Source organism: Polypterus senegalus, chromosome 6 (assembly GCF_016835505.1).
Source record: "Polypterus senegalus isolate Bchr_013 chromosome 6, ASM1683550v1, whole genome shotgun sequence".
Classification (NCBI taxonomy): domain Eukaryota; kingdom Metazoa; phylum Chordata; class Cladistia; order Polypteriformes; family Polypteridae; genus Polypterus; species Polypterus senegalus.
The window spans coordinates 74,193,295-74,220,065 of NC_053159.1; the positions used below are offsets into that span (position 1 = coordinate 74,193,295).

Consider the following 26,771-nt stretch of genomic DNA (forward strand, 5'->3'; position numbering starts at 1 on the left):
TAGACTTTTGGGCAGGAATAAGGAAACATTTCTTAGTGTGTTGTTTTTCATGATTAAGGTGTCTTTTTAATATGTGAAAATATATGGTTAATAAATAGATTGTTTTTGACCTGGACAATTTTTTTTCTTCCATTCTTGGTTGTTGAAACATTTATCTCTGAATAAAACTCCAGTATGTTCTAAATTTATTTTTGTCTGTTTTACTCTATTCTTTATCACAGTTTTTAAAACTTAACACATTGTTAGGTAAAAGCAAAAAGTAAAAAATGAGGAAAGGTAAAAGAAGATGCATTTATTGTAAAAGCAACATTTACCTTTTGATAGTCTCTATTTGGCTTTCATGGTCTTATATATTTATTGGCAAGTTGTTCTCCAGCTTAATTTGTGTTTTTCCATTCATATATTTCTTTATATATATTTATTTTCTTTAATCCTCCTTGTCCCTGGCCTTTTTGCCTGGTTTTACTTTTGGTACATGGACCGCCAGGAATGCAATAGTTATGGAGGTATTCTCCCTGCTTCAAAAAGTATGACTGGCACTATCGGTCTCTCCTTAACATCATATAATAAAGAGTGCGTTTCTTTTTTTATAATAATCTTATTTATAATTCATGACACATGTTTACTGTCCTTAGTTAACATATGCAAAAATGATAGACATTTCTAAAAGCTACACTTCAAAAATTAGTTGGGGCATCTCCATTTTAGTTCAGAACAACAAATGTGTTCAGCATTTAGAGAATGAAACAAAGAATAACGGTTACTCATCCACGCTTGACTTGGAGGCACTTTATTGGGCTTTAACCCACCTGCTTATTTGTTAATATTTATAGTTATGATGGTTTCAGTTTCTTTCATCATTGGTATGCTTAAACATTTTTTATCCCTTTTGTGAACTTGTACATTATTTTGCCAAAGCTTTCGTTAAACGTTTGTGTTAATTTTCAAATGCTTGAGAAGATGCCATCTTTTTGGTATCGGCGCACATACTCTGGAAGAATGCTTGTTAGACAATGAAGGAGAAACAATGAACAGAAGTGCGTACTGATCTCCGTGTAAATTTGGATCACACAACTTAGTGAGAGAGAGAGATGATAATAATATAGTAGAAAATTAATGGACTCTTCAAAGTAACAAATGGACAGACTTGGGACTCCCTCAATATTAGCTAAGCTAGTCAAGTGTTCACAAAGTTTGGGTTACATTTATACAGTTTTTGTTGCATTTGATTAGCACTCAATTTCTCAAATAATGAAGCTAGACAGACATGTTGTGCGCAGCAGAAATTGTGGTCTTAGCTTATGAGTTGCATTGATTTCTATACTGTTATAAGGATCTAAATTATGTTTCCTTTCTTGTGTTGATATTTGTACTGTTTTCAGGGTGCTGACCTTTCCATCCGACCTTGATGAGCTACGAAAGTTAGCAGCCCTTCTTCAGTTCTACAAGACTGAGCACACAGGCTATGTGTTGCTTTTGTACTGCAGCGCCTATCTCTACAAGCAGTCTTTTGCTATTCCTGGGTCATCTTTTTTGGTATGTAATGGTGGGGAGGTAGTGTTTAACAATTTCAGTTTATTTTCCTAAACCTGTGTAGCAGCTTCAGAAGGTGTATGTCCAGATCTTAGTACATTATAACCAAAGTTTGCATCAGAGATCTACCTCTATCAAATACTGATTTACATTAAAGCTTTTTACTTGTAATTATTTGGAACTTGGACATTTTTTGCCATTCATCTAGACCGATTTATTATGTAAAGCACTTTGAGCTACTGTTTGTATGAAAATGGGCTATATAAATAAATGCTGTTGTTGTTGTTGATTATTATTAATTGGGGGCACCCAATTAGCATTTTCTTCTTGCTGTATCACATTTTAATCCATCTCTATAGTTAGTGAAGGGTTGCAGGTAATACTATTTTTCAGTGTACCTTTATGGTAGATATGGCATTCAGTTATAAATTGAATATGGGCAGGACCATCATATACAAGTCCCACCACTGTGTATACAGTATCTCCTAACTTGAACGTGTTCACTTTTTGCTTAGTGAGATTCACTAATGAGTAGTGATTCCCCCATTTAACAGGATCAACCGACTTTGACCCCAAAGTAAATTAGCAGATCTCAAAAAACAATTATTTCAGAACCTTCTGTTCTAAACTTTATGGCAATTTAGTTGCAGTGCTCCTTTACTCAAGGTATTACAGTACTTGAGGAATAGCACGAGTCATTTTGCTGTCAACCTTCCTGTAAACAGAGCAGAGAGAGGGAAGGCAGGAATATTCGATTTTACATTAAAGAAAGTGCAGTAATAAACTGAGAAAAAGAGAATCTGAGGAGTCGTGATGTGCATGGAGATGAATGGCAGAATGTAAGAAGAGAGAGGCACGTCTTTGGCAGAATTTAAAAGACCTTTTCATTTTATCCTGTAATTAAAATGCACACTCCTTGTATGAGTGTGATTGGTGAGCAGGCTTGTGCTTAGTATTGCAGCTCACGTTTTGAATTAGGAAAAGAGCAGATAAAGAAGAATTTGCCCTCAATAAAAAATATGCTTTTTAGTTTTAGTGCCAAATGTGTCGATTTTTACGTGTCAACTTGTTAATTTAAGCATGTTAGACTTGTATCCTTGATAAATATGAACATTTTATTAGAATTGTAGCTTATAATTATGACATTTTCTTTTATGGCTTGTATATTAGGGTTAATATTTTTACTACTTTTTTTTTTAAACTAATAAAACTTTTTAAGGGGACTTTATTAGTTTTTATGGTCATTGAACAATAACCTGCAGAATTTAATTTTGTTAATGAAAAAAATGAGCCTGTAACATTAGTGGTCTGCAGTTTAATTATAAAAAATACCCCTTTAATATAAAACATAAAGTTTCTACATGGCTGGTTATGCAGGAGCTTAGTGTAATAAGAAAAAAGAACATTTAAAAGGATAAAGAAAACAAATCAGAATCGTCCACTTCTAGTAACATTAAATTGGTGAAAAATTGTTAAAAAATCTGATTAAAAAAAATCACTTAAAAGATCAATTTTAGTCTTCTCTCATCCAATAAGACTGTAAAAGATGTGCATTTTCTCTAATTGAAGACCTGTTCAAGATGGTCTCCTGTTCAAGTGTGATTCGTGAGATGTGTTTCTGCCGCTTGAACACAGTCAGTCATTTATTTGGGTAGTAGTTTGAGGTGCAGCTTATTGACAGTTTCTGAAACTGTTGACTCAAATAAAGGGACCTCTTGGACTGCCTTTTTTTTTTTTGTAGTTATCATATTGCTTAACGGTTTTTGTGACTGAACATGAAGAGACTTTCAAAATTCATGAAATTTTCTAAACTGCTTTGGAACAGTCCTTTAAATGGGGTAGTGTGCACTGGTATGACACAGCATCAGTTTTCCATTTTAGTGGTTGAGTACCGGCAGTAAATGTTTGCATATCTGCATATATCATCTCACGCTCTGCAACACCCCAACAATATAATAGATATCTATCAGCTCAATGGAAACCCAAAGGACGACTCCTAGTCCTACTCCCCACTCCTGCAGAAATTGGTCTTGGTACATTTTATATACATTTAAAAATGCACTCAAAAACCAAAAATGTATAAAGTTATGTTACATTTACACCACATTGCATTGAAGATAAAGTCAACAAAAACCTAGAGTAGCATTTATTCCCACTCTCAAGCACTGCCTTAAATTAATGATTGACTTTCATTATGATTGACTGTTCTTAATAATGGCCTTCTACCAAACAGGGCTAGTTACACTGAGTACCTTGACACCACATAGCTAACTGATTCAAACATGTTGAGGGAAGAAATTGCGCATGTCAGAGTTAATGAGGCACACGTAATAATTAGAATGATCTAATTATAGTTTCCAGCTTTTCTAACGTTCTAAAAGAAAACTCTGTGTGTGTGTGTGTGTGTTTTTTGGGGTATTTAAATCTTTTGTAATGTTGTTTTTGAGAGAAATTTTTACATATAGGCATATTTGCTATTTATATACGGCTTTTAATCTCAAGTTTTCAAGCTTAAGCCTTTTGAATAATATGTCTTCAAGATTATGAAAAGCATACATTAAATGACCTGTGCCAAATTTCTTGACCGGTATTGTACATTTAAAATCTGGTTGCCTACATATAGTACAATGCCATATATGCCACCCCTCATTAGATGACTAATGTGCTTCCTTTATAATAAACTGTTTATTCATGATAATGTATGTTGACACTAGGGCAAAATGTGACAAGCGATCGTAGATTTCTTTTTCCCCTCTACACAAAATCCTCTACTGGTCTGTAAACTAAACTAGTGTAATATCATGGATAATACTTTTTGCACTGCAAACTCTAGGCTCTTTGCTATGATGGAGTATATTATCCAAACCATAGTGTTATATAACACTTTCATCTGGAATTATCAGTCCAGTTGTGTTTATAAGGCAGTGGGGACGTCACTTCTGCTTATACAATACCAGTTTTAAGTTTTAGAACATCCTCATTTTCCAGGTTTATTGAAATTCAAACAGTTCAGGTTCCAGCATATAACCTGAAATGGTTCAAAGGTACGCAGTAAACAGCCAGAGGTTTAAAAAAGTAGGTTAACAAGAAGTGAAAAATAATGTAGTTTTCATTGTTATGCAAAAAGTCAATTTTAAGAGAACAGGTAGTGAGTTAACATCTTACAGCTTTTCTGTAGCAATGAAAATGAAGTCTCAAAAGTTGATGCAAACAATTCCTACAGTTGTCCCAACATTTGTTGATTACTTACAAAACCTCTGTCTGTACAAAAGCAAAGTCAAGCTGTGGTGCTATGCCCTCCTGTGGCATTATTTGGACAATATTTTGCTGTCATAATGGTGAAAAATGCAATTAACAAAGAAAGGACGGCACCTACACACTTTTTATTGGTTATAAAGGTCTATCTTTCCTTTAGAGAAACTGTAAAAAAAAGCCAAGCCAAAACTGGAAAAATGGGGATGTTCTGAAACATTTGACTGGTAGTATAGTACTATTTCACTCAAGACTACACCATGCACAGACTATCTATTAAATCTTTATGTTTGCGTTTCTGCTCACCAGACTCGAGGGCAGTCAGGTATATCATGCCAGCTGGACAGTTGGGGCTTCAGTCATTAAGGTACACCCTTGCTCACATAGTTCCATTTCACCTAAGACTACACTATGCAAAGACTCTACTGAGAACATCTTCTCACACCTTCATTGATCTGGTATTAGTAGTGAGCTCTTTTAACTCCCAGAACAAGGAACTGCAATCAAAATGGTAGTGAAGGCAAACCGTTCTTCGGTTCAGTATATTCTGACTGTAATAAGAAACATAGGCACAAGTAATACATGAAGTAGACAACCAGCAAAAGTGTTAAGATGGTCTTCACTTTCTCTTTAAGTGACATATTATACAGCCTATCCGGAGGCAGTAACCTCACAGCAGCTTATACCATTCTCAGATGGAAAAGAAGTAGACCCTCTCACTAAATTGTCTGTTTTATATCACTTATCTATTAGGCATGCCCATCCTGTGAGTTCAAAGTTCTGCCTCCTTGTTATCCTTACTGTAAAGAAGAAGGAAAAAAAAACACCCAGTAAATAAATACTGTAATATACAATTGCACTGTTTGAATGATTGAAGTGCAGAGGCACAGAATCCAAGGTGTTTTAAGTCCAGTGTGAAGTGTCGACAGTCTGTGATGATTGTGGCACTGTGAAATCTGCTGGTGTTGGTCCATTGTATTTTATCAAGTCCAAAGTCAACACAGCTGTCTACCAGGAGATGCAGCTGTCAACCAGGAGATTTTTGAGCACTTCATTCTTCCATCTGCTGAGAAGCTTTATAGAGATGCAGATTTCCATTTACAGCAGGACTTAGCATCTTCCCACAGTGCCAAAACTACTACCAAATGGTTTTCTGACCATGGTAGTACTGTGCTTGATTGGCCAGCCATAGATAATCTAGGCGGTATTGTCAAGAGGAAGATGTCGCACTCCTGACCCAAAACTACAAATAAGCTGAAGGTCGCTATCAAAGCAACCTGGGGTTTAATAACACCTTAGAAGTGCCACAAGCTGATCACCTCCATGCAGTAATTTGTGGTAAAGGAGCCCCAACCAAGTATTAACTGTGTAAATGAACATTCTTTTACATTACATTCTGAATTGTAAATTCTTTTTTGATTGATAGTAGGTAATATGTTGGCAGATAAGGAGGCATTTGTTCAAGGAATCTGTGAGCAAGTGACACACCATCTATAGTCTAGTGACCCACGTTCTGCTTACAGGGGAATCGAAGCATCCAAATCTGATTCTTATTGAGTCACAGTCAGGGCAGGAATGGAACAGATGACGCTGCAGTTGTGACCCACTGTGCTGGCTACTTTGAACAGCTGTTCCTCTGGCTATGACATTGGACATCTCTGGGCTCATGGTTCTTGAGGCTGATCCTCCAATTAGCTGTGAACAACCCAGTCTCTCTTGAGATTGGATGGGTGGTGAACCAGCTAAGAGTAGGGAAGGCTGCAAGGATCTGTGGTATCTGGGGTGAACTTCTCCAGGCTGGTGGTAAGGCTGTCGTCCTGGCATTATAAGCAATCTTTGCTTCCATGTGGGAGACGGGCATCATCTCCGCTGACTGGCACATGGGACTTGTCGTCCCTATCTGGAAAGGGAAGGGTGATCGCCAGGATTGTGGCATCTACAGGGGGAGAAAACTGCTGTAGGAGTCGGGTTAGGTTCTCGCTAGAGTAATCCTCAGTAGGATCCTTAATCACTTGCGCAACACCCAGCAACTGGAGCAGTCTGGTTTTATGCCTAAGTATTCTAATATCGGCCACATCCTAGCACTGAGGGTTTTCATCAAACACAAACACAAATATCAGCAGAGTTTCTTTGCAGTCTTTGTCGTTTTTCATAAACCGTTCGACTCAATTTATTGACCTGCAATGGGATGTCCTTAGACTTCATGGGCTACATGCCCTTCTCAATATGGCTCTCAAGAAAGTTATCTTCATCATGGTCTTCTCTTCATGGCCAAATGGTAATGGTAAAGGCGAGGTGACCAACTTTATGCCATTCGTACAACAAAACGCAAACCAGTGGGACATTGTAGCACAGAATAGCCTCCAATTCAAAACCAATCATAAACAGCCATACTTTAGATCAATAGAATTCAGATACAACTCATCCCCCAGTTGCTTTGTTTAGCCAGTTTATTGCCTTCTTGTAAGTAATGGCTTACAGACTTCAGTCCAAACATAGTCATCCTTGCCAAACTGGGCTGATCTCCCATCCCTCTCACCATAAATTCCTAATCCTGAGTCAGTCCTAAAGACTTGGGGTTGGTTAGATAAACATCAACGCACTGCTCTTCTTATCAACAAAGTGAAGCATGCCTCCTGAAACACTAGTATCACATTTGCTTTGTCTAGCTCATAAATAAAGCCATGCCAAATATTTCTTAGATTATATGTAATAGATCACACCACCACAGTATGTAACCATGTCAGAACCTGTGTTATGTTTATGTAGAAGGCAGGTTAATTGTCTAATGTAGGCACCACTATATTTAGATTAAACACATCATAAAAGTATTTGTATACTTGTTAAAATAAAGCTGATTATTATAATATGTCTGTTTTTATGAATGACAGAGGAATAAAAATAGAGGAATTTACTTTATGGCTGAACATCTGTTAATGTTGTATCAGTATGTGTACATTAGGTATATAATTAGTATATGACATTCTTGGGTGTCAGAGAGAAAATGATCAAATATACAAACATCTCTACGTGTGTAGACTGGACATTCAAAGGGTATAGATAGATGAACCGATTTCATTTTGGGGATCACACGTGTTTGCACATTATTGACATGTTCCTGTTGTGGAGGATTTTATACATGTACTGGCTCTATTGGTAGGACAGAGGGCACATATTTTTAATGCTTTTCTAACCTACTCAAATTTATCCACCAAGTTAAAATGTTCAGCCACACTTGGTACGTTAGTGCACATGGATTAATCCACAGTATTGGAAAAGATATAACATTTTTTTGCTAAGTGTCTTGCGGATAAGAACTCTGAAGTAGCAAAATGAATGCTTGCTCTACTGACTTCTAATTCTTTTTTTTTTTTTTTTTTAAAAGAATATGCTTGCAGGAGCATTGTTTGGCCCCTGGCAAGGGCTTTTTTTAGCCTGCATCCTGACAACTGTTGGTTCAACCTTCTGTTACTTACTTTCCAAAACCTTTGGTAAGCAGCACATTGTGAGGATATTCCCAGAGAAAGTAGCCATGCTACAAAGAAAGGTGAGCCTATAGAATAAATATAAGTAACACTGTATGGATTACAGTTGTGTTTGAAAATTTGTGAACCCTTAGGAATTTTCTATATTTCTGCAAAAATATGACCTAAAACATCATCAGATTTTCACTCAAATCTTAAAAGTAGATAAAGAGAAACCAGTTAAACAAATGAGACAAAAATATTATACTTGGTCATTTATTTATTAAGGAAAGTGATCGAATATTACATATTTGTGAGTGGCAGAAGTATGTGAACCTTTGCTTTCAGTATCTGGTGTGACCCCCCTTTGCAGCAGTAACTGCAACTAAATGTTTCTGGTAACTTTTGATCATTCCTGCACACTGGCTTGGAGGAATTTTAGCCCGTCCCTCCATACAGAACAGCTTCAACTGTGGGATGTTGGTGGGTTTCCTCACATTAACTGCTTGCTTCAGGTCCTTCAACAACATTTCAATTGGATTAAGGTCAGGACTTTGACTTGGCCATTCCAAAGCATTAACTTTATTCTTCTTTAACCATTCTTTGGTAGAACGACTTGTGTGCTTAGGGTCATTGTGTTGCTGCATGACCCACCTTCTCTTGAGATTCAGTTCATGGACAGATGTCCTGACATTTTCCTTTAGAATTCTCTGATATAATTTAGAATTCATTGTTCCATCAATGAAGGGAAGCCATCCTGGCCCAGATGCAGCAAAACAGGCCCAAACCATGATACTACCACCACCATGTTTCACAGATGGGATAAGGATCTCATGCTGGGCTGCAGTGTTTGCCTTTCTCCAAACATAACGCTTTTCATTTAAACCAAAATGTTCTATTTTGGTCTCATCCGTCCACAAAACATTCTTCCAATAGCCTTCTGATTTGTCCATGTGATCTTTAGCAAACTGCAGATGAGCAGCAATGTTTTTTTTGGAGAGCAGTGGCTTTCTCCTTGCAACCCTGCCATGCACACCATTGTTGTTCAGTGTTCTCCTGATGGTGGACTCATGAACATGAACATTAGCCAATGTGAGAGAGGCCTTCAGTTGCTTAGAAGTTACTCTGGGGTCCTTTGTGACCTCGCCGACTATTAAATGCCTTGCTGTTGGAGTGATCTTTGTTGGCCAACCACTGCTGGGGAGGGTAACAATGGTCTTGAATTTCCTCCATTTGTACACAATCTGTCTGACTGTGGAGTGGTGGAGTCCAAAGTCTTTAGAGGTGGTTTTGTAACCTTTTCCAGCCTGATGAGCATCAACAATTCTTTTTCTGAGGTCCTCAGAAATCTCCTTTGTTCGTGCCATGAAACACTTCCACAAACATGTGTTGTGAAGAGCAGGCTTTGATAGATCCCTGTTCTTTAAATAACACAGGGTTCCCACTCACACCTGATTGTCATCCCATTCATTGAAAACACCTGACTCGAATTTCACCTTCAAACTCACTGCTAATCCTAGAGGTTCACATACTTCTACCACTCACAAATATTCTGTAATATTCGATCATTTTCCTCAATAAATAAATGACCAAGTATAATATTTTTGCCTCATTTGTTTAACTGGTTTCTTTTTATCTACTTTCTTTTAGGACTTGAGTGAAAATCTGATGATGTTTTAGGTCATTTTTATGCAGAAATTAAAAAAATTTTAAAGGGTTCATAAACTTTCAAGCACAACAGTATGTGTCATCATTTGCATAGAAATGGTTTTAATAAGCCATTGATTTTCAAGTAAATTTCAGTTACCTTAGAATTAGTCTAAACATGTGTGAGTCAATAAAAAACATATTCTAAAATAACCTTGAAATTGTTTTTGTAAACTGTTGTCTTCTTTCTGTGTTTAGCATTCTTTGGTGTATGATATTTGCATATCTCTTTTGCTAAACAGGTGGAGGAAAACCAGAGCAGTCTCTTCTTCTTCCTTTTGTTCCTGCGCTTCTTCCCTATGACTCCCAACTGGTTCCTGAATGTGACCTCGCCTATCTTAAATATCCCCATATCTGTGTTCTTCTTCTCTGTCCTCATTGGTAAGTCTTTTTAGACCTTGACAATAAAGACAGTTAACATTAGGACCGAAAATATTTTTAGTAGTATCCAAAGGAAATGATTGCTTCTGTGGATCTATCCCTACAAAATAATTTGAAAGTATTTTTTAAATGTTCTACTTAATAGGTCATATAAGTGTAACTCAGTCTACAATTCATGAGAAAGTTTGGGTAGATGTTAAATGTGCCATGCATACCATGGTCCAAGAATATATCACAGCAGGAAGCAAACTTTTAGGAAGAATGGGGAAAAAAATCCAAAACAAGAACTGACAGACTCCTAGCTGACAAAAAAAAATGTCTGAATGCTGTGATTTTTACAAGAACTGTGTATTACTAAGTATTAAGGTGCCCTAACTTTTGAAACTGCCAAATTTACACTTTTAATTGTTTACATTTTTTCAGTTCCTCAAATAAATTGTAACAGTACATTAATATTTTTTATTAAAAAGCCATTATTTTAGTTTTGTTTCCTGTCAGATATCTCTTGATGCAAATATCAACAAAATATACAATTTGGCCAGCGGAGTCAACTTCTCCATAGAACTCTAGAATGAATTTTGGTACGTGCTACTGAATATTTATCAACCAGATGATTAACAGACCTGAATCCAGATGGGCCTCATTTATAAAGCTTGTGTATGCACAAAAGGAGACTTGAAATGTGTGTACGCAACTTCCCTTGTAAGTGTCAGGATTTATAAAAGAAAATTTGACAAGAAAACGCGTATATTTACAGTAACTATCCCATGTGTACGCAACATTTCAGAGAAACCTAGAAATGACAACAGGAAATTGCAAATATTATATCATGTGTGTTGACATGACAAATATATTACACCTCAAACTGATGAATATGATGTGCACTTGAAAGGGCCAATGCTACATATTTTCTCTGAAGCAATTCATGGAAGTGGCCAAAAGGTCAAGCTTCACTCCATCTTGCCTGCTACACTAAAAACCATTAATCAACCAAACTTCGGCAAGGCACTACATCCATTAGGTGAGGTGTGGATATACATACACACAAAAAAAAAATTTGCCAACATAAAGAGTAAATTTGCAACCATGTCCGTTGCTCCTTGCCTAACACTTTACTGCACTCATATTGTAATAAGGGCACCTAGTGAGAATGAAGCTGCTTTTGTTATCTGTCAGCAGTGACATTCTATTAATGAACAGGTCATCCGATGTGACTGGCAATAATTGTGTCTCAGTGGCCAGGGTCAGCCTGTAAGTGATTTACAGTGCATCTGGAAAGTATTCACAGTATTCACTTCCCCAGATTTGTGCCTCGCGACAATCCTGTCTCGGAGGTCTACAGACAGTTCCTTTGACTTCATGCTTGGTTTGTGCTCTGACATGAACTGTCAACTGTGGGACCTTATATAGACAGGTGTGTGCCTTTCCAAATCATGTCCAATCAACTGAATTTACCACAGGTGGACTCCAATTAAGCTGCAGAAACATCTCAAGGATGATCAGAGGAAACAGGATGCACCTGAGCTCAATTCTGAGCTTCATGGCAAAGGCTGTGAATACTTATGTACATGTGATTTCTCAATTTTTTTATTTTTAATAAATTTGCAAAAATCTCAAGTAAACTTTTTTTCATGTTGTCAGTATGGGGTGTTGTGTGTAGAATTCTGAGGAAAAAAATGAATTTAGTCCATTTTGGAATAAGGCTGTAAAATAACAAAATGTGGGAAAAGTGATGCGCTGTGAATACTTTCCGGATGCACTGTATTTTGAGGCAAAGTAGCTTTGACAAACATGATGGTGCTGTACGTTGTGGCTGGCTTGTTGGTAAAGTAACTGGCTAAACCTTCAGTTTTTATACTCATTGTATCAGCAATCATGTCATTACATGTTCCAGGTGATAGTGGCTACCTGCTCAGACACTGACACCTTACATCATTCCTGGACCCCCAGAACACAGAGGAGAGGCACTATAATGCTGCGCATGATCTTGCTCTCTCAGTTGCGAAACACAACCAGATTCTCTTGAATGTAGGTTGCAGGGTCTCGTGTCAAAAGGGAGGCGCTGCTGTAGTAGCCAGTGAAGTTCTGCAGTATCGTAATTGCATATGTATGAGGTTGATTAGCATGCTCTGTATATTTATATTTTGGGGCGAAGTTCAAGGCACACTCACAAATGCATATTTACAAGGTGAGTGTGATTTATACGTGGTAGTTTGAGTGGAAATGTGCATACGCAGGTTTTATAAATCCAATATACAATGTTTTCATGGTAGCTAACTGTAAACATTGTTTTGACATTTCAATCATTTTCATTTGTCGAGTGCTACTAGGAGAGGCTGTAGATACCCACAATCCTGAATTAGATTAAGCAGTTTCTGGGGATGCATAAGACGGATTTTCTTGACTGAACAGGAGAGAGAATTCATTCTTCTTTCCTCCAAATCTTTTGTTTTGTGTTGTGTTGTTGTTTGGGCACTCTTCACATATTTGGGCTCTTCTGGACAATCATCTGAAGCTAGCATTACACACATGAAAATATTGACTATTTTTCCTTAGCAAAGCATTAAATATATCATTTTACTGTCAGTTTTTCTTGAATTCTTTGCAATGGTATATTAAAAGCACAGACAACAAATATTTTACTGGTTAACATGTCAAATTAAATAACAAAAGTATCTCTTATTACCTGTTTAAAGTAACAGAAAACAATGTATTAGTATCTGTATGTAGTGTATACTGAGCAATATTAACAAACTAATGCAAAAGGGCAGAATAGCAGAACAAGTAGTCTACTACAGAAGAAATGCTGTGAATTAGGAAAGTAGGGTTTTGAATTCCACAACCCCAAAATTATCCGTGATGTGTGTACAGATGTGGTTGAAAATATTGATCCCTTTGCATTTTATTTGAATAGTGCATAATTCGTCCTAAAAAGTATTCAGATTTCTCCTGCACGCATGCATTTCTTTGGTTTGCAGCGGAACAAAGCTGTGAAAGGAAATAAATTCTTGCTTATGCTGTAAAGACATTTCAAACGGCACAGAATTACTGGAACTATTTAAAATGACAACAAATAATTGTATAATAGAGGTACTTTATTTGTATTATAGAACAAGTAGGACTTTGTAGGTTCATTATGGATTGATTTACGCTCATGGAAGTTTAGCACATTCATTCAACACACACACATGTGAAAACATGCACATAGTATCTACTTAAACACTGCACATAGTATCTACTTAAACACTGATTGATTGATGCCTGCACACCCTGTCACTCTTCAGTACTCCAAATAGACAGACTCCAACTCTGGGCAGACCAGATGGTTGTCCCTGGGACACTGAATGTTCATACACTTTACCAACGGCCACTTACCAAGGCACATCACTCTTTGAAATCTGCTCACTATTGAAGGTGTCTCTTCTTAGCTGCTAACCAACCCTGTGGGAAAGAAGTGGCAATCTACCAACACCAGGTGCCTTGTATTTACTTTATTACTTTCCAAGATGTGCAAGTAAACTTTAATAGTTCAGTCAAAGCATAATTTATTAAGATATTCGAGTAATAGTTAATGAGTAGCAAAATCTGGATATAAGGCAAAAAAAAGAAAGAAACTTTCAATAGGGATATGAAAGCCAAAGAACTGTGCTAGGAGTAGGCCCTGTACAAGGTGGTGTCCTTGAAAGAGTTTTATCGCATTTCAGAAGTCAGGCTGACACATGATTGGTATCTCTCAGGCCCAATTGGATGGTGTCTTTCTGATCGCTCATCATCGGGCAGTTTGTCCTTTATGGGAGTATTCTCATGTAGGGTTTAATAACCCTGTGATGTTATTCACTAGTAATTGGCTAATTGTTCTAATGATTGATGGGTTTGCTTGAAAAAAAAAAAACTTTATTTAGCAGTTTGTGTCTGTCTATCTCTGTCCACTAAATCCTCCTGAGGCAGAGACACATCCTCTCTGGCTAATGATTATACGCTAAACTGGTTGATTTGACATATAATTCTTAGACACAATACATGTATAAAATAAGAAATATGCTGAGCTGTGCTTAATGAGTAAAACCTTCTGTGAGTATAAAAAGGAATGTAAAAGTTCAAGTTCATATACAGTTCTTCACAGCAGACTGCAGCTTGCATGTCAATATATTGCTTGCACTTGCAAAATGATGACTGTTTACTCCATCCACAACATGCTCCAAGAAGACACATCTCTTTTAATTAGTACTATAGCTGTCTTTAATCCTATAATCACTCCTTCAGCCAGTTTAAATGGAGACAGCATTCACTCATCTGGTTTGTATCACACTAAACATTGAAAAGATAGACAAAAGCAGACAGCATCCCGAGGAGGTAAGAAAGAAGGTAGAAGTCAAGCAAGGTCAATGTAAAAGCTACAAGATCATCATCTCCAAAGAGCTTGATGTTTTGATGGCTGATGCTGACTATATTATCAAGAAGTTTAAGTTCCATCAGATGGTAGCCAGTGTCCCTAAACGTAACTCCAAAAAGTAAATTGATTCGAGACCGAGAAGAAGTATTGTCTGAAAGGTGGATGAAGGAGCAAGGAAAATTTCGAAGTGGATACTTGATTATTTTTAAGCTCTTGATGCAACATTTGCTTTCTAAATAAAAATGGGTCCATGCTAGAAGACCAATAAAGACTTGACTTCTAAGACAGAAACAAAAAAAAACAAAAAACAGTGCTTTTGGGAGTATTAGAATTTGGACTGACAAGATAAAATTTGGGCTTTTTGATAAACCTCGCCAACTCTGTGGTCTTAGAAAACAAGACAAACCATTCAAAGAAAAGAAAATCCTCCCGACCGTGAAACATTTTGGATGCTCCGTCACGTTTTAGAGTTGCTTTGCTGCCTGTGGCACTGGGCACCTTGAATCTGTAGGGGGCACAGTGAAACCCAAAAACTGTTTGGGCATTGTGGATTGAAATACATAGACCAGTGTCAGTTAAGGTTGGTCTCCAGTTGTAGATCATGGGTCCTTCAGCAGAATAATTACCTGAAATAAACTGCAAAAAGCACCCATGAATTGAGGAGACGAAAAACATTAGACCATTCTCAGGTGGCCTGCAGTAAGTCCTGATCCTACTGAACATCTGTGGAAAGCGCCGACACTCACAGTTGGCAGAAGGAAGCCATCAAACTTATGAGGAGTGGTGCAGTTTGCTCAAGAGGAGGGAGCCAGACAACAAGTTAAGAAGTGTAGAAATCTCATTTTGAGCTACAGAAAGCACTTGATTGCAATTGTAGTTTCTAAAGGCTATGCTACAAAATGTTAGGTTAAAGGTAGCAATATTTTTGTCCATATCATTATCATGTATTTATTTATTTTAACTAACATGAATCAGAAGCAAAGATTTTGTTCTGTAAGATTGTGTTGTTTTTTGTTTTTAAACAGAAGAGTACCAATATTTGTGGCCATATCCCTTTTACTGTGTTTTTTAAATGTAATGTCATCACCACCACCATCTAAGCAGATATATTTCTTAAATAATGCATTTTTTTCATTTTTTCAGGACTCATTCCATATAACTTCATCTGTGTACGAACAGGCTCCATTCTCTCTGAAATCTCTTCTTTGGATGATATCTTCTCTTGGAGTACACTTTTACAGCTCTTAGCTATTGCTTTTATGGCTCTCATCCCTGGAGCTCTTATTAAACATTATGGCCATGGACATTTAAAGCTTGATGAAATGGACAGAAATGGTCACCTGAATAAGAAAAAAAGATGATAATGTTCGCTTTAATTTATCCAAGTCTTAAACTGAAACAGTGTGTCTTAAATTATAGCAAGTGTGTAAGAACAATTTTCAAAATGCGAATCGGGCCAGTATGGCCTAGTAGGTTCTCCACTGTATTATCAGTATTTGTTTTGGTTTTATTTTATCAAGGTGTTTGACCATGTGATGGTTGAAAGTGTGTCTTGAATTTTAAGCTTTAATTTAAGTTTTGAACTTCCAATTATGTACAAAATCTTGTTTGGTTGATCCTTTTAAAAGCATTTTAGGTCAAACTGCTTTTAAGAGCACTATTTATAATCGAGCTACCGTTTATAAGGTTAGTCTTCTCCTAGTCCAGCAATTTGTTGGAATTTTGTCATATTCAAGAAAGTAAAAGTTTTGAAACTAGTATGATTTGCTTAAATCCACTATAAATTATTTTTGTTTAAAGAATTTAATTCTTTTCTTGATTATACAGTGTTCTTGAAGGCCTCAATTTTCTCGTGTGCAATAATTTGGACATTTGAATGTATCAATCTATAGTTTACTAAATTTTGCAGTAATATTTATAATAGAAATCTATTTATACAATTTCATAAGTTTCAAAAAACAAGATGCAGACAGCAGAATGTTTAAGTTGAAGTTTTTTTTTTAAATAATTAGAAGAAGTTGGTATTTTTTTAATAGATGAACAAAGATCTGCAACAATGCTGAATTACTGCTGTGTAGTATGTATTTGTTGTAGTGTCAGTGCTCCGATTGGAGTCGTATCCACCATTACTACAAAGCTGTTGTCTCAAACATCTTTCATTGCATCTTTTCCAGCATTCACAAATATGGCTGTTTTAACCACTCTTAGCTTGTGTAATAGAAGAAAACTGAAGTACCCCACAGACTTTCCTTCAATTTCTGGTATCTGTGTAATCGTGGGCGGAATCTTGTGACTTGGACACCTGAGATGTGAATAACACTTGGTACATTTTTCTTCAAATTATTTTTTACTCCTTATTAACTCTTTTAGGGCTAATTTTTTTTTTGTTTCTTATCTCCCAGGGCTGAATATTTTTCCAAAAACTAACATTTTTTAAAAAAAGAACACAAAGCAATTGTTTAACATATCACATCAGCAAAAAATATTTACTTTTGACAAATGTTACTGTCTTGCATGTTGTATGAGCCTGCATACTCTATGATTTCACATACATATCACATACATTTTACACAGCCAAGTCGTGGGCAGCATGGATACTGCTTAACTAGAACATTGACAGTAATTATAACAGTCAGGATGACAAGCCACGTATTGTACTTCCTAATGCTAAGAAGCCTAATTTCTAGTATGTTAATGTAAAAAGAAAACAGTTTGTTCATATGGTGGTGAGGAGAAACATTTTTCATTCTTTTAAATTTTGCTTTTTGTTTGGATTTAGAGAGAAATCTGATTTTAGTTAGGAAAGTATAATCTAAATTAATGTTTATTCCAAGCTATAGTATCTTGTAATTTTATTTGCTGTTTTTTTTTAAAACAACATAATGTTATTTAAATGAAATAGAAGTTTTCCCTTCCTTGCTACTTCCTCCACAACATACAACTAAACTTGTCTTTTAGTATGATTTCATATGTATGGCACATAGAGTAATGCAAGGAGGAAGTTATACTTCGGAAATGATATACATATATCTCAAGATAAAATGTAACTGAAGTGATGTCGATGTGATGACTGCTGAAAACCGCTAGCAAATGTACCTGAGTGTTCAGGACCAGTAAAAAAAACAAAAATGGCGCACTGAGAAATTTCCTGATGTTTCAAATCTGTTAGTAAAGCTCTGGCATTACTGAAAACATTACCAGCACCTATCAAGTTCTCATAGTAAATGATGCTTGAACTTGAATGATTTTCGGAGAGAAAAGGAGAAAGAATTGAATTGCAGCCATTGAAGTGCCATGCTTGTGTTGCGAGTGTAGCCCCCCAAATCCCCAAATTCAACACTAGGCTAATATTATTATTACTACTACAGTATGTTGAATTCAGTATGCCTTTGTTTTTGTTTTTTTCTTCTTCCTCATGTCTTTTGTTTCTTGCACTGTGCAAACAATGTGCTAGCATACATATGCAGCTTTAAGTGCAATATGAAATGAATATAAGTGGCTGTGTGTGTTACATGAATCAACAATATCAAAAACATTGAAGGATGCCAAATAAGTAACATCTCAAACCTCCTTAGTCCAGCTCGGGATGATGGGGGCATCCCTGCCTATTTCAACTAGAGACAGAACTAACCGAGGTTGTGGTGCCAGTTTTTTATGGGCACACTGCCAGTCACCGCCACACTAACTCTCTCTCACACACACACACACACACACACAAAAGGTAAATTGAGAAGCAACGATGAACTAACCTGCATGTTTTAGGCAGAACATGTAAGCACCGCAGAGAAGACAACAGGAGGTGGGATTTGAACCCAAGACCCTGAACGTGTGAGGCAGCAGCACTAAGCACTGGTCCTTGCATTATGATAGAAAAATTAAAAAAAAAAAAAAAAGGATGTGATTGATCAGATGATACTGTACACTCTGAAAGCTCTGGTTTTGAATAATTACAATCTTTATGGTTTGTTCTTTATTTTATGTGTGGCATGTTTGTAGTTGGACTCTTCCATGAATACCACCTATGGCACTTTAATTTTATGACGTACTTTTACTTAATTTAACCCTAATTTAGGTGAACAAGCTTTATAAATGACCAGAAAGAACTTTTATTGGCACATGTTAAGAATAAAGAGATAACACAGCAAAGGGAAGGAATAGAAATAATCCAGACTGGGTGTCCTCCTGCTTACACCATTTAAAAATTCATCAGGGTTTCCATAAAACACGAGCATTGCAGGGAGAAATAAAGAGTCTTTACAGGCTAGCAGTCTGATCTGCCTTTGTGAAAAAAATTAAAACTTAATATTTATTATAAAATAAAAATTCTGCTGTTTGTATGTCAGAATATTACTAAACAATCTGAATTTTTTTAATCAATATTACACCTCCCATTCAGCACAAGCTGCATTTTTATTGTTTGGGGGAGAAGAATATGTGCAAAAAAATCGCCTAATTTTTAGCACAATTGACTATATGCACAGTCTCTTCCACATTCCCTGTCAGCCAGCATCTGCACTTGCGGTGCTGATATCAAAATGGACTAGCTATGTGTGGTGTTTTTCACCCAATCGCTTCAAGACGTGCCCTGAATTATGGTAAATGACGCAAGTCGCATTATTCAAACATTGCGCCAAATGTTTGGAGCTAAAAAGGAGAAGGGCTTCGAACTATGTGTTTCAAGCTACATCCACAATTATGAAGGTAAGATCTGGGCATAGTAAAAACATTGTCTGCTATGAACTTTCATTAGGCGTCTTTAAAAAAAACAATTTCGATAATTAGTCATTAAAGTTTATTCAGGGCCAGGTGAATATGTATGTGAGCTTCCTACATCATGCCATGTGTCTGCTGGACATCTTGCATTGTCTGAGCCAGGTGAATGCCAAACCGCTGCTTCGTTGTTACGGTCTCAGTTTGATTCCTCGGTGCTAAGATTTCTTATCTGAGAGACATGTTTTTATTACTGCTGGATCTGGAGCCGAAGGATTTTATCATCCTTCTCCTCCTGTCTACCTGTGTTTTATTCTCTGTTGGTCGCTTTCTCCTCTCACAAACCCCAACTCTTGAACATGGAACGGAGAAATTGTTCCACTCATACAGCACAAGAACCGCTCCCTTCTTCAACAGTCGCCACCCTGTCTCAGGCCCTGGCTTGTAAAAACCTCTTTTTTAAAATGCCAGCTACAAACTCGGGTATGGGGACTAACTGTAAAGCAGATAGCAATGATCCATTTAGATCAGGTTTCTGCATAAAGAGGGAAGTGTATGAAAACTAAGTACCTTCTTGTATTTACTGGACGCTGAACACAAGGTACGTAACAATGTTCAGCTCTAGATCTAGCTGTATGCTGAAACGTTCTCAACAAATGCAGTGTGGGCAGTGGAAGTGACTGAGGCAGCTGAGATTTCACAAAGTACATCAGCACTGCCGTGTGCATATAGCCTATTGACTTTAGCTTTGGTTTTATTTTTACATACTATAATATTAGTAATATGATTACCAGAATCATATGTATATGTATATGAATATCAATGAACTAGGCAAGATTTATCAAACAGAAAGAGAAAACAAGCCGAATATTACTTTAAAAGTCAATGCTGCACAGAGTTTTTATTTTTTTTAACTCTTTCAAGTGTTTGAACCTCAAACCTTAATTGTAATATTGTGTTTTTGTGCTTTCTTTCTGTATTCCTGAAGGTCTTGTTTTGAAAAGCTTTTTTATGGTGCGTCTCATACAAAATATTTTGTCAGTAAAAATACAGATATTTCAGTTTGAACTGCTGTATAGAAAGAAATAGCTAGTTTATAACCAAGAGTTGTGTATTTGTTTGATAACACCATGAAGTAATGGTTTACTTAAAAGAAGTGCCTTAATTTACTTCTACCTCAGGTTAGAGGAGATGGAGGAGAGTTTAACATGTCCATGAAGGCTTTTCAGACAACAAATCTTAACCTGCCAGGTATGTGAAGCAGAGTGAAAGAGTAAAATAAGCCAAAATAAATGAAGTTCAATATTTTGGGCTTCAGCCTCATCTTGCTAGTGATTGATGGATTGGAGGGGCTGCTTGCAAGACGTTTGGCTGATCCTTTGTTTTTTCAATACACTTTCGCATGCAGATCACAAATATCTTTAACGCTTGCGGTGGACGTCATATCTGTTATATAATTTTACTGTGTAGCTCCTAGCATGTAAAAGTGAATACACTTATAGTGACCAGCAATCCCCTGTTATGGCAGTAATTTGCTCCCTTTGCTGCCAGACGGTGTTCTTGCTCTCCTTGACCTCTGGTAAGATGACGTTGAACATCCATGAATATCTATATGGAGCCCTGGCATTTGGATTTCAGCTATGTTATGTGCAGGAGGAAGACAGAATTCGACTGATTTGCAGTGTAATTGTCATTTTTCAAAAGGATGCTTCTTCTATCTGTGCTTATAGAAAACCGTGTGAGTAAAATTACTCAATGAGAAAAAGTTAACATAATTGAAAGTTGCACCATTCATAGCTTTAATTGTGTTTTACTGTTTTGAGCCGATTTCACCTTTTTGTGCTATTTGCAGCCTTTACTCCAAAACTGATGTAAAATGAAAATATTAAAAAGATGAAGCGCACTTTGTATTTGTTGGAAAACATAAATGGATATAGCAGCGTAAACACTGCCAGAAGTAAGAATTTATTTACAAATATTTAAAATATATATTATATAAAAAATATATTATATAATATAATATATATATATAATATACACTCAAGTTGTATAAGCATGAACAATCTTTGCACTCTGGTAATACTTTAAAAAAGCCATTTTACGTGTGATTCGAGGTGTGATACTCCCTTGCCATGCTTTATGCACTTTGTTATGTCAAATACACACAGCTATGACCTCAGCCAAGACGCACATTAGAAACAGCGGGGCGTTCTCGATTTACCGTTGTATACATTTGTTTTTAATGCAGTTTACAGTTTACAATTTGACTCTATTTATTGTGAATTTTTATGTATTGGAATCACTGATCTATTTGCATACTCTAATCTGTATTTTGACCACAAGTTCACTAGAATTTGAATGTCTGTTTAAAATGTAAATGTGAGCGGGTTTCATTATCAATGTTTCCAATGATTCTGATATTTAGATCCTTTTTCTTTTTTTATTGGTATTTTGGCAGAGTAACAGGTGGATCACTGGCATTACATTGTTGCAGGTTGAGCTGTTGTATTGTAAGAGTATGTTTACATCTGTGGCACTTGCATTTTGTTTTTCTAAGAACAAAGTATTAAAGTAATTTATACCTTTCCCTGTGTCTTGATTTTATTGAAGTAGCCAGCACCTCTTGTATGTGTTCCTCAGAGGCTGTTGTATAAAATTTAATGTTTGCAAATAAGAATGTTTGCTTCATTTTACCTTTATTTTAAGTCCTGTTTAGGAAGTATGGTGAAGCCCTTACTTACAGGGGACTTGGAGAAAGTGTGGTATGATTTGCTCCTCTTCACATCAGGACTGTGATGTTGAAGTCTACATGGAGACATGCAGGAATGGGGTGGAATCTCTCTGATACCAGATGATCTGGTAAGTCACAAATCTCACCCCACAGACTGTGGGCCACTGGAGGCTGAAATCCGGGGTCTTTATAGCTGACTGTCAAATAATGTAAGATTCTTGTGATTAATTCACTTCAAGGGCATTGTGTCAGGAGTATATACCAGCAATTTTGGCCCTAAGGCAAAAACCATCTCTGGTCAAGGCTCTGTCACACAGTTAGAATTACCCAGGAATCTAACCTGTGCTCTTCTGATATGTAGTTCTTTGGAAGACATCTTTAAACTTATCTGCATCATTTCTGCTATCAATAAAATCCAATCCACATGTACTATTGTATATTGTCATGAGGTACATGTAAAAGGCATCTTGTTGCACTTTACATCTTCTTACGTTTTTTTCATAACTTTGAATCTGTTTTATTACTTTCCCTATGTAATGATTGTTTTTATGTGGACAGTGACAATCAGATCCAGTAAAGTTCTGTGCAGGAGCAGAAGTGCAACACACAGTGTGAGACTCCTGGAGAGGACCATTCTGCTAAAACGTGAGTGCTCTCTAATCGTGAGGTCCTTTTTTCAGGTGACGGATTTTGAGCTGTTCCATTGGGGCTCCTCAATCATGCAGAACACTCCCTAGATATCAGAGGTGGGAGTTCAACAGCTTTTTAACTTCTCTAACTCTGCAGTTACCCTGATTACATCAGAGGGCGTCTTTGCCTAATACTGTACACCATCTGATCCAAAAACAGGTTTGAGTTAGAGAGGTGATGCCTGGGTTACATCTCTAGACATTGATTGCTATATCACTTTTAATCGCATTCCTGTACTTTCACAAAATAATACCATACCAATTATGGTGTGTACATTGCAACAGGTACAGATGTCGTAAATGTAGAAAGGACGGTCCTTGGGTGTGTGTGAACTGTTAACATTTGAATCTGATGATTGCATATAGCGCTGAACTGACCCCTCTGTACTGTTCTTTCCTCTGCATGTCCTGGAGTACAAAAGAAACACCACCATCCATCAAAATGTGGAGATTGGGCAAGATCGAAAAAAGTGCAAGAAGGCGTGTGAATGAATATGAATAATGTTGCATCAGTGCCACAGTGTTTTCCGAAGTGTACTATACAGGTCATAAAATGAGTTATTCCAAATATCATATATACTTATGTCTCTGTTTTTTTGTCAGGTGCATACTAATTCAGCGTGAGCAGGGACACTCAATAAAACTGAATAAAAAAAAAATCAAGTGACGGTGAGATAGAAATAAGGCAGATTCAACAGCGCTTGTGTGTCAGATTTTATCCCTCCAGATCTGAGAATTTCTAGTTCCATTGTCTCAAAACAACACTCACATCTACTGTTATTCCCAGTTTTAGATAAAAAGTAACCGCATCAGATTGGCTGCGCTTTTGGTGGGTGTTGTATCGTGATCGTCACTGAGAGAATAAAAGTGAGAGAAAAAAAAAAAAAAAACTAACTTTTTTTACAAGTGCTATAAATTTACACCGGCTGTTACAGACATATAATATAGTATAATATTAACAATAAGAGCAGCTCACCACTCAAAACTGTTAATTTAAGGAGGAGCTGGTTTTGAACTCATGACCTCTGGATTATAAGTCAGCAGTTCTAACTGCTGCACCACGGAAGCTGTCGTATTGTACTTGTATCTTTTGTGAAAGTGTTTATTTGATATTTGGCCATCAGCCTTCACACATTATACAGTTCATGTCTACATTTTTTCATTTATTACTAAAACATGAAAAACGTTTCTGTTTTAACGATGTGTTTACATGGATTGTTGTAGACACAAAACATAGCAAGAGTTTCATCTATTACTGTATATCATTATAAGATGCTTAAACATTAATACACACATTTGAATTTGGCTGTCTAAATTACTAAAGTGCTTTTCTATCAGAATTGCCTAAAAAAGCTGCATCTCTACTGCAATTTACTCAAAAAGTATCAGCCAGAGTCCTATTCTAAGAAAGGCAAACTTGAACACATTATATCTGTCTTGTTATCACTGGTTGCCTGTGTCCTTTAGGGTTGATTTTGAAATACAGGTCGGCCCTTATGATTCACAGGTTTATGATTTGTGGATCTGCCTGTTCATTGGATTTATCATCAATACCGTACCGTAAGTTGGGTCTTGAAACTGAAAAATCGATTGTAAAATCAGACCCCAGCTTATACGCCCGTTCAAAAATGCGACACTTAATTTTTTTTTTTTCGTTTTTTACATCTTCTTGCCTCCTCCAATCTCGTATCAGTTTCTCAGATGCATCGGATTTTGTTGCAGAAACACAGTTACCAATTTCTTTTGCTACGTCAACAACGTTTAATTTAAAACCAGCTTCATATTTTCTTCTGATCAAACACTGCATCGTAGATAAGGGATGCTATTACAATAAAGGTGTATGAGGGTGTGAGATACACAAAACAGTGCAAAAGTTGCTTTGGAATAGTTTGGGTATTACCATGTGGTCGCATAGGCAAAGTAGGGAGAGAGGTTAGGAGCACAAGCTGATACAGCGCATTGCCGCACCCACACCGAAAAAAAGGCAGTATGCTCTGTGGTTACTGTTTTTCAAGTGGGCGTTAGCATATCATAATCTCTTGGACTAATAGTGTGAGTTTTCCGCATTCGACTTATACGACCAACATTATAAAATACCGGAAATTATATTGTAAAATCAAGTCCCAACTTATCCACGGGAGAACTTATCCTCGAGTGTATACAGTAATTACATATAAATTATTTTGTGAGTTTTGTGACCCTTTGTGGAAAAAATGCAGATGATGCTGTAGCCGCTTTAACTTAAAATGGACTGTAAATACCAGCAACCCTGGGAGTACTGTGTCATTGGGCAGCTTCAGTGGTTCCTGCCAGGGCTGCTGTGTGAAAAATGGCAGCACTAGGTTTAAAAGTGAGCCTGGCAGGATCACAATCATTCATGTATTTTTGTGTTAATGTTTTAACTGTTACAATTGCACCCATCGGATTACAGCTTTCTCTGGGTTTACGTTCTTGTCCTGTGCCCGCTTATTAGTGTGATTTCATCTGGGTTGGAAAATGTGTTTGTATGGGAGGTGCTCCGGACTTCCAGAAATCTTCACATACATTGGCATCATGGCAGGGCAAATCTTTACAACATTTTCAGCAGGCTGTTCACAGGGCATTTAATTTCACAGCTACACCATCTTCATCTGCATGAGTGTTTAGTGTTTTGTTGGATTCTTTTTCTATCTATAATATTAATCATTTTTGTCAGTTACTACCATAAATATACACAAATTTAGTTTAATGAGTTTAAGAACGGCGCTGCGTCTGGGGGGTCAGTGCCACATGTCTTTTCACAGGTATTTGACTCTGCAGTGATTCTATCTCTTGCTTCTGGAAACTTAATTGCATCTTATTTAGCTCAATAAATTTAGAATATGAAATAATTATGGGCCTAAAACTTACTCATGGATTATTGCATTCATGATGTCCTGTGACCCTAATCCCTGCGAACTGCAAGACATGACTGTACTTGAAATTGTATATAAGGCTCTCAACAATGTAGCACCTTCTCATGTTTTCCTTCTCCCAGCATTCCTAATTATGATCTTTGGTCCTCCATCACCAGCTTGCTCAGTATTCCAGCAGTAAAGCATAAAACAGCTGGCAAAGTGGCACCAAAAATCTGGATAACTTTAGCATTACAAGCCAGGCCAGTACAGTTGAACTTTTCAAAAAACAACTAAATACTCAACCACATTTTAATTTGCCTTTTTCTTAATCTCTTTTTATTTTTTTTTTTTTACCCCTTACAGTCTAGGGCAGGGATGGGCAATGTTGGTCCTGGAGATTGCCAGTGGCTACAGGTTTTCATTCAAACCCAACTGCTTAATTAGAAACTAATCCTTGCCAATCTCAGACCTTATTTAATTTTGTGGCTTGTTAGTCTGCAATGTTAGGCTCTTATATCGTAATTTTTCTTCCTTTCCAAGGATATCCTCCAAATGATTTGAAGCCTAAAACAGATAATCTTCAGTCTGTTACATTTTTCTATGAAGTGTTTTATTAAATCAAACAGTGCATGATGAACACACACAGATGTAAATGGAAAAAAAGAATGGAGAACTGTTGGCTGCTTTGTCATTTCCATCTTATTGCTAATAAAACACTGAATGCAGCAGTTTAAGGTTGAAATAAGCAATTAAGGGTGGGGAACCTTAACAAGCGAGACCACTAAAATGAAGCATTAAAATGTCACTTGAGCAGTAAATAGTTCTTCATCAGCAATAATTGACTTATTAAGAAACTCAGTTGGAACAAAAACCTGCAGGCACTGCGGCCCTCCAGGCCCGACATTGCCCACCCCTGGTCTGGGGTAATTTTAAGGCAATTGGCTCTTACCGTAATTTCAGTTATTTAATAGCCTTTATGATCTCACTTTTATGTGTTCTTTTTCTGGTATGCAGGAGTGGCGTGATATCCCGCTG

General features: G+C 36.8%; 1 protein-coding gene across 1 annotated transcript in view; it reads left to right on the forward strand.

Moving 5' to 3' along the window:
- Positions 1 to 17,131, forward strand: part of LOC120531177 (transmembrane protein 41A-B-like) — a 55,628-nt gene extending 38,497 nt beyond the window's left edge. Inside the window, exons 2-5 of the mRNA XM_039756344.1 lie at positions 1,383 to 1,536; positions 8,171 to 8,332; positions 10,199 to 10,337; positions 15,874 to 17,131. Of these exons, the coding sequence (XP_039612278.1) occupies positions 1,383 to 1,536; positions 8,171 to 8,332; positions 10,199 to 10,337; positions 15,874 to 16,091 (673 nt within the window). The 3' untranslated portion in view covers positions 16,092 to 17,131. The remainder of the gene's footprint in view (positions 1 to 1,382; positions 1,537 to 8,170; positions 8,333 to 10,198; positions 10,338 to 15,873) is intronic.
- Positions 17,132 to 26,771: the final 9,640 nt, after the last annotated feature.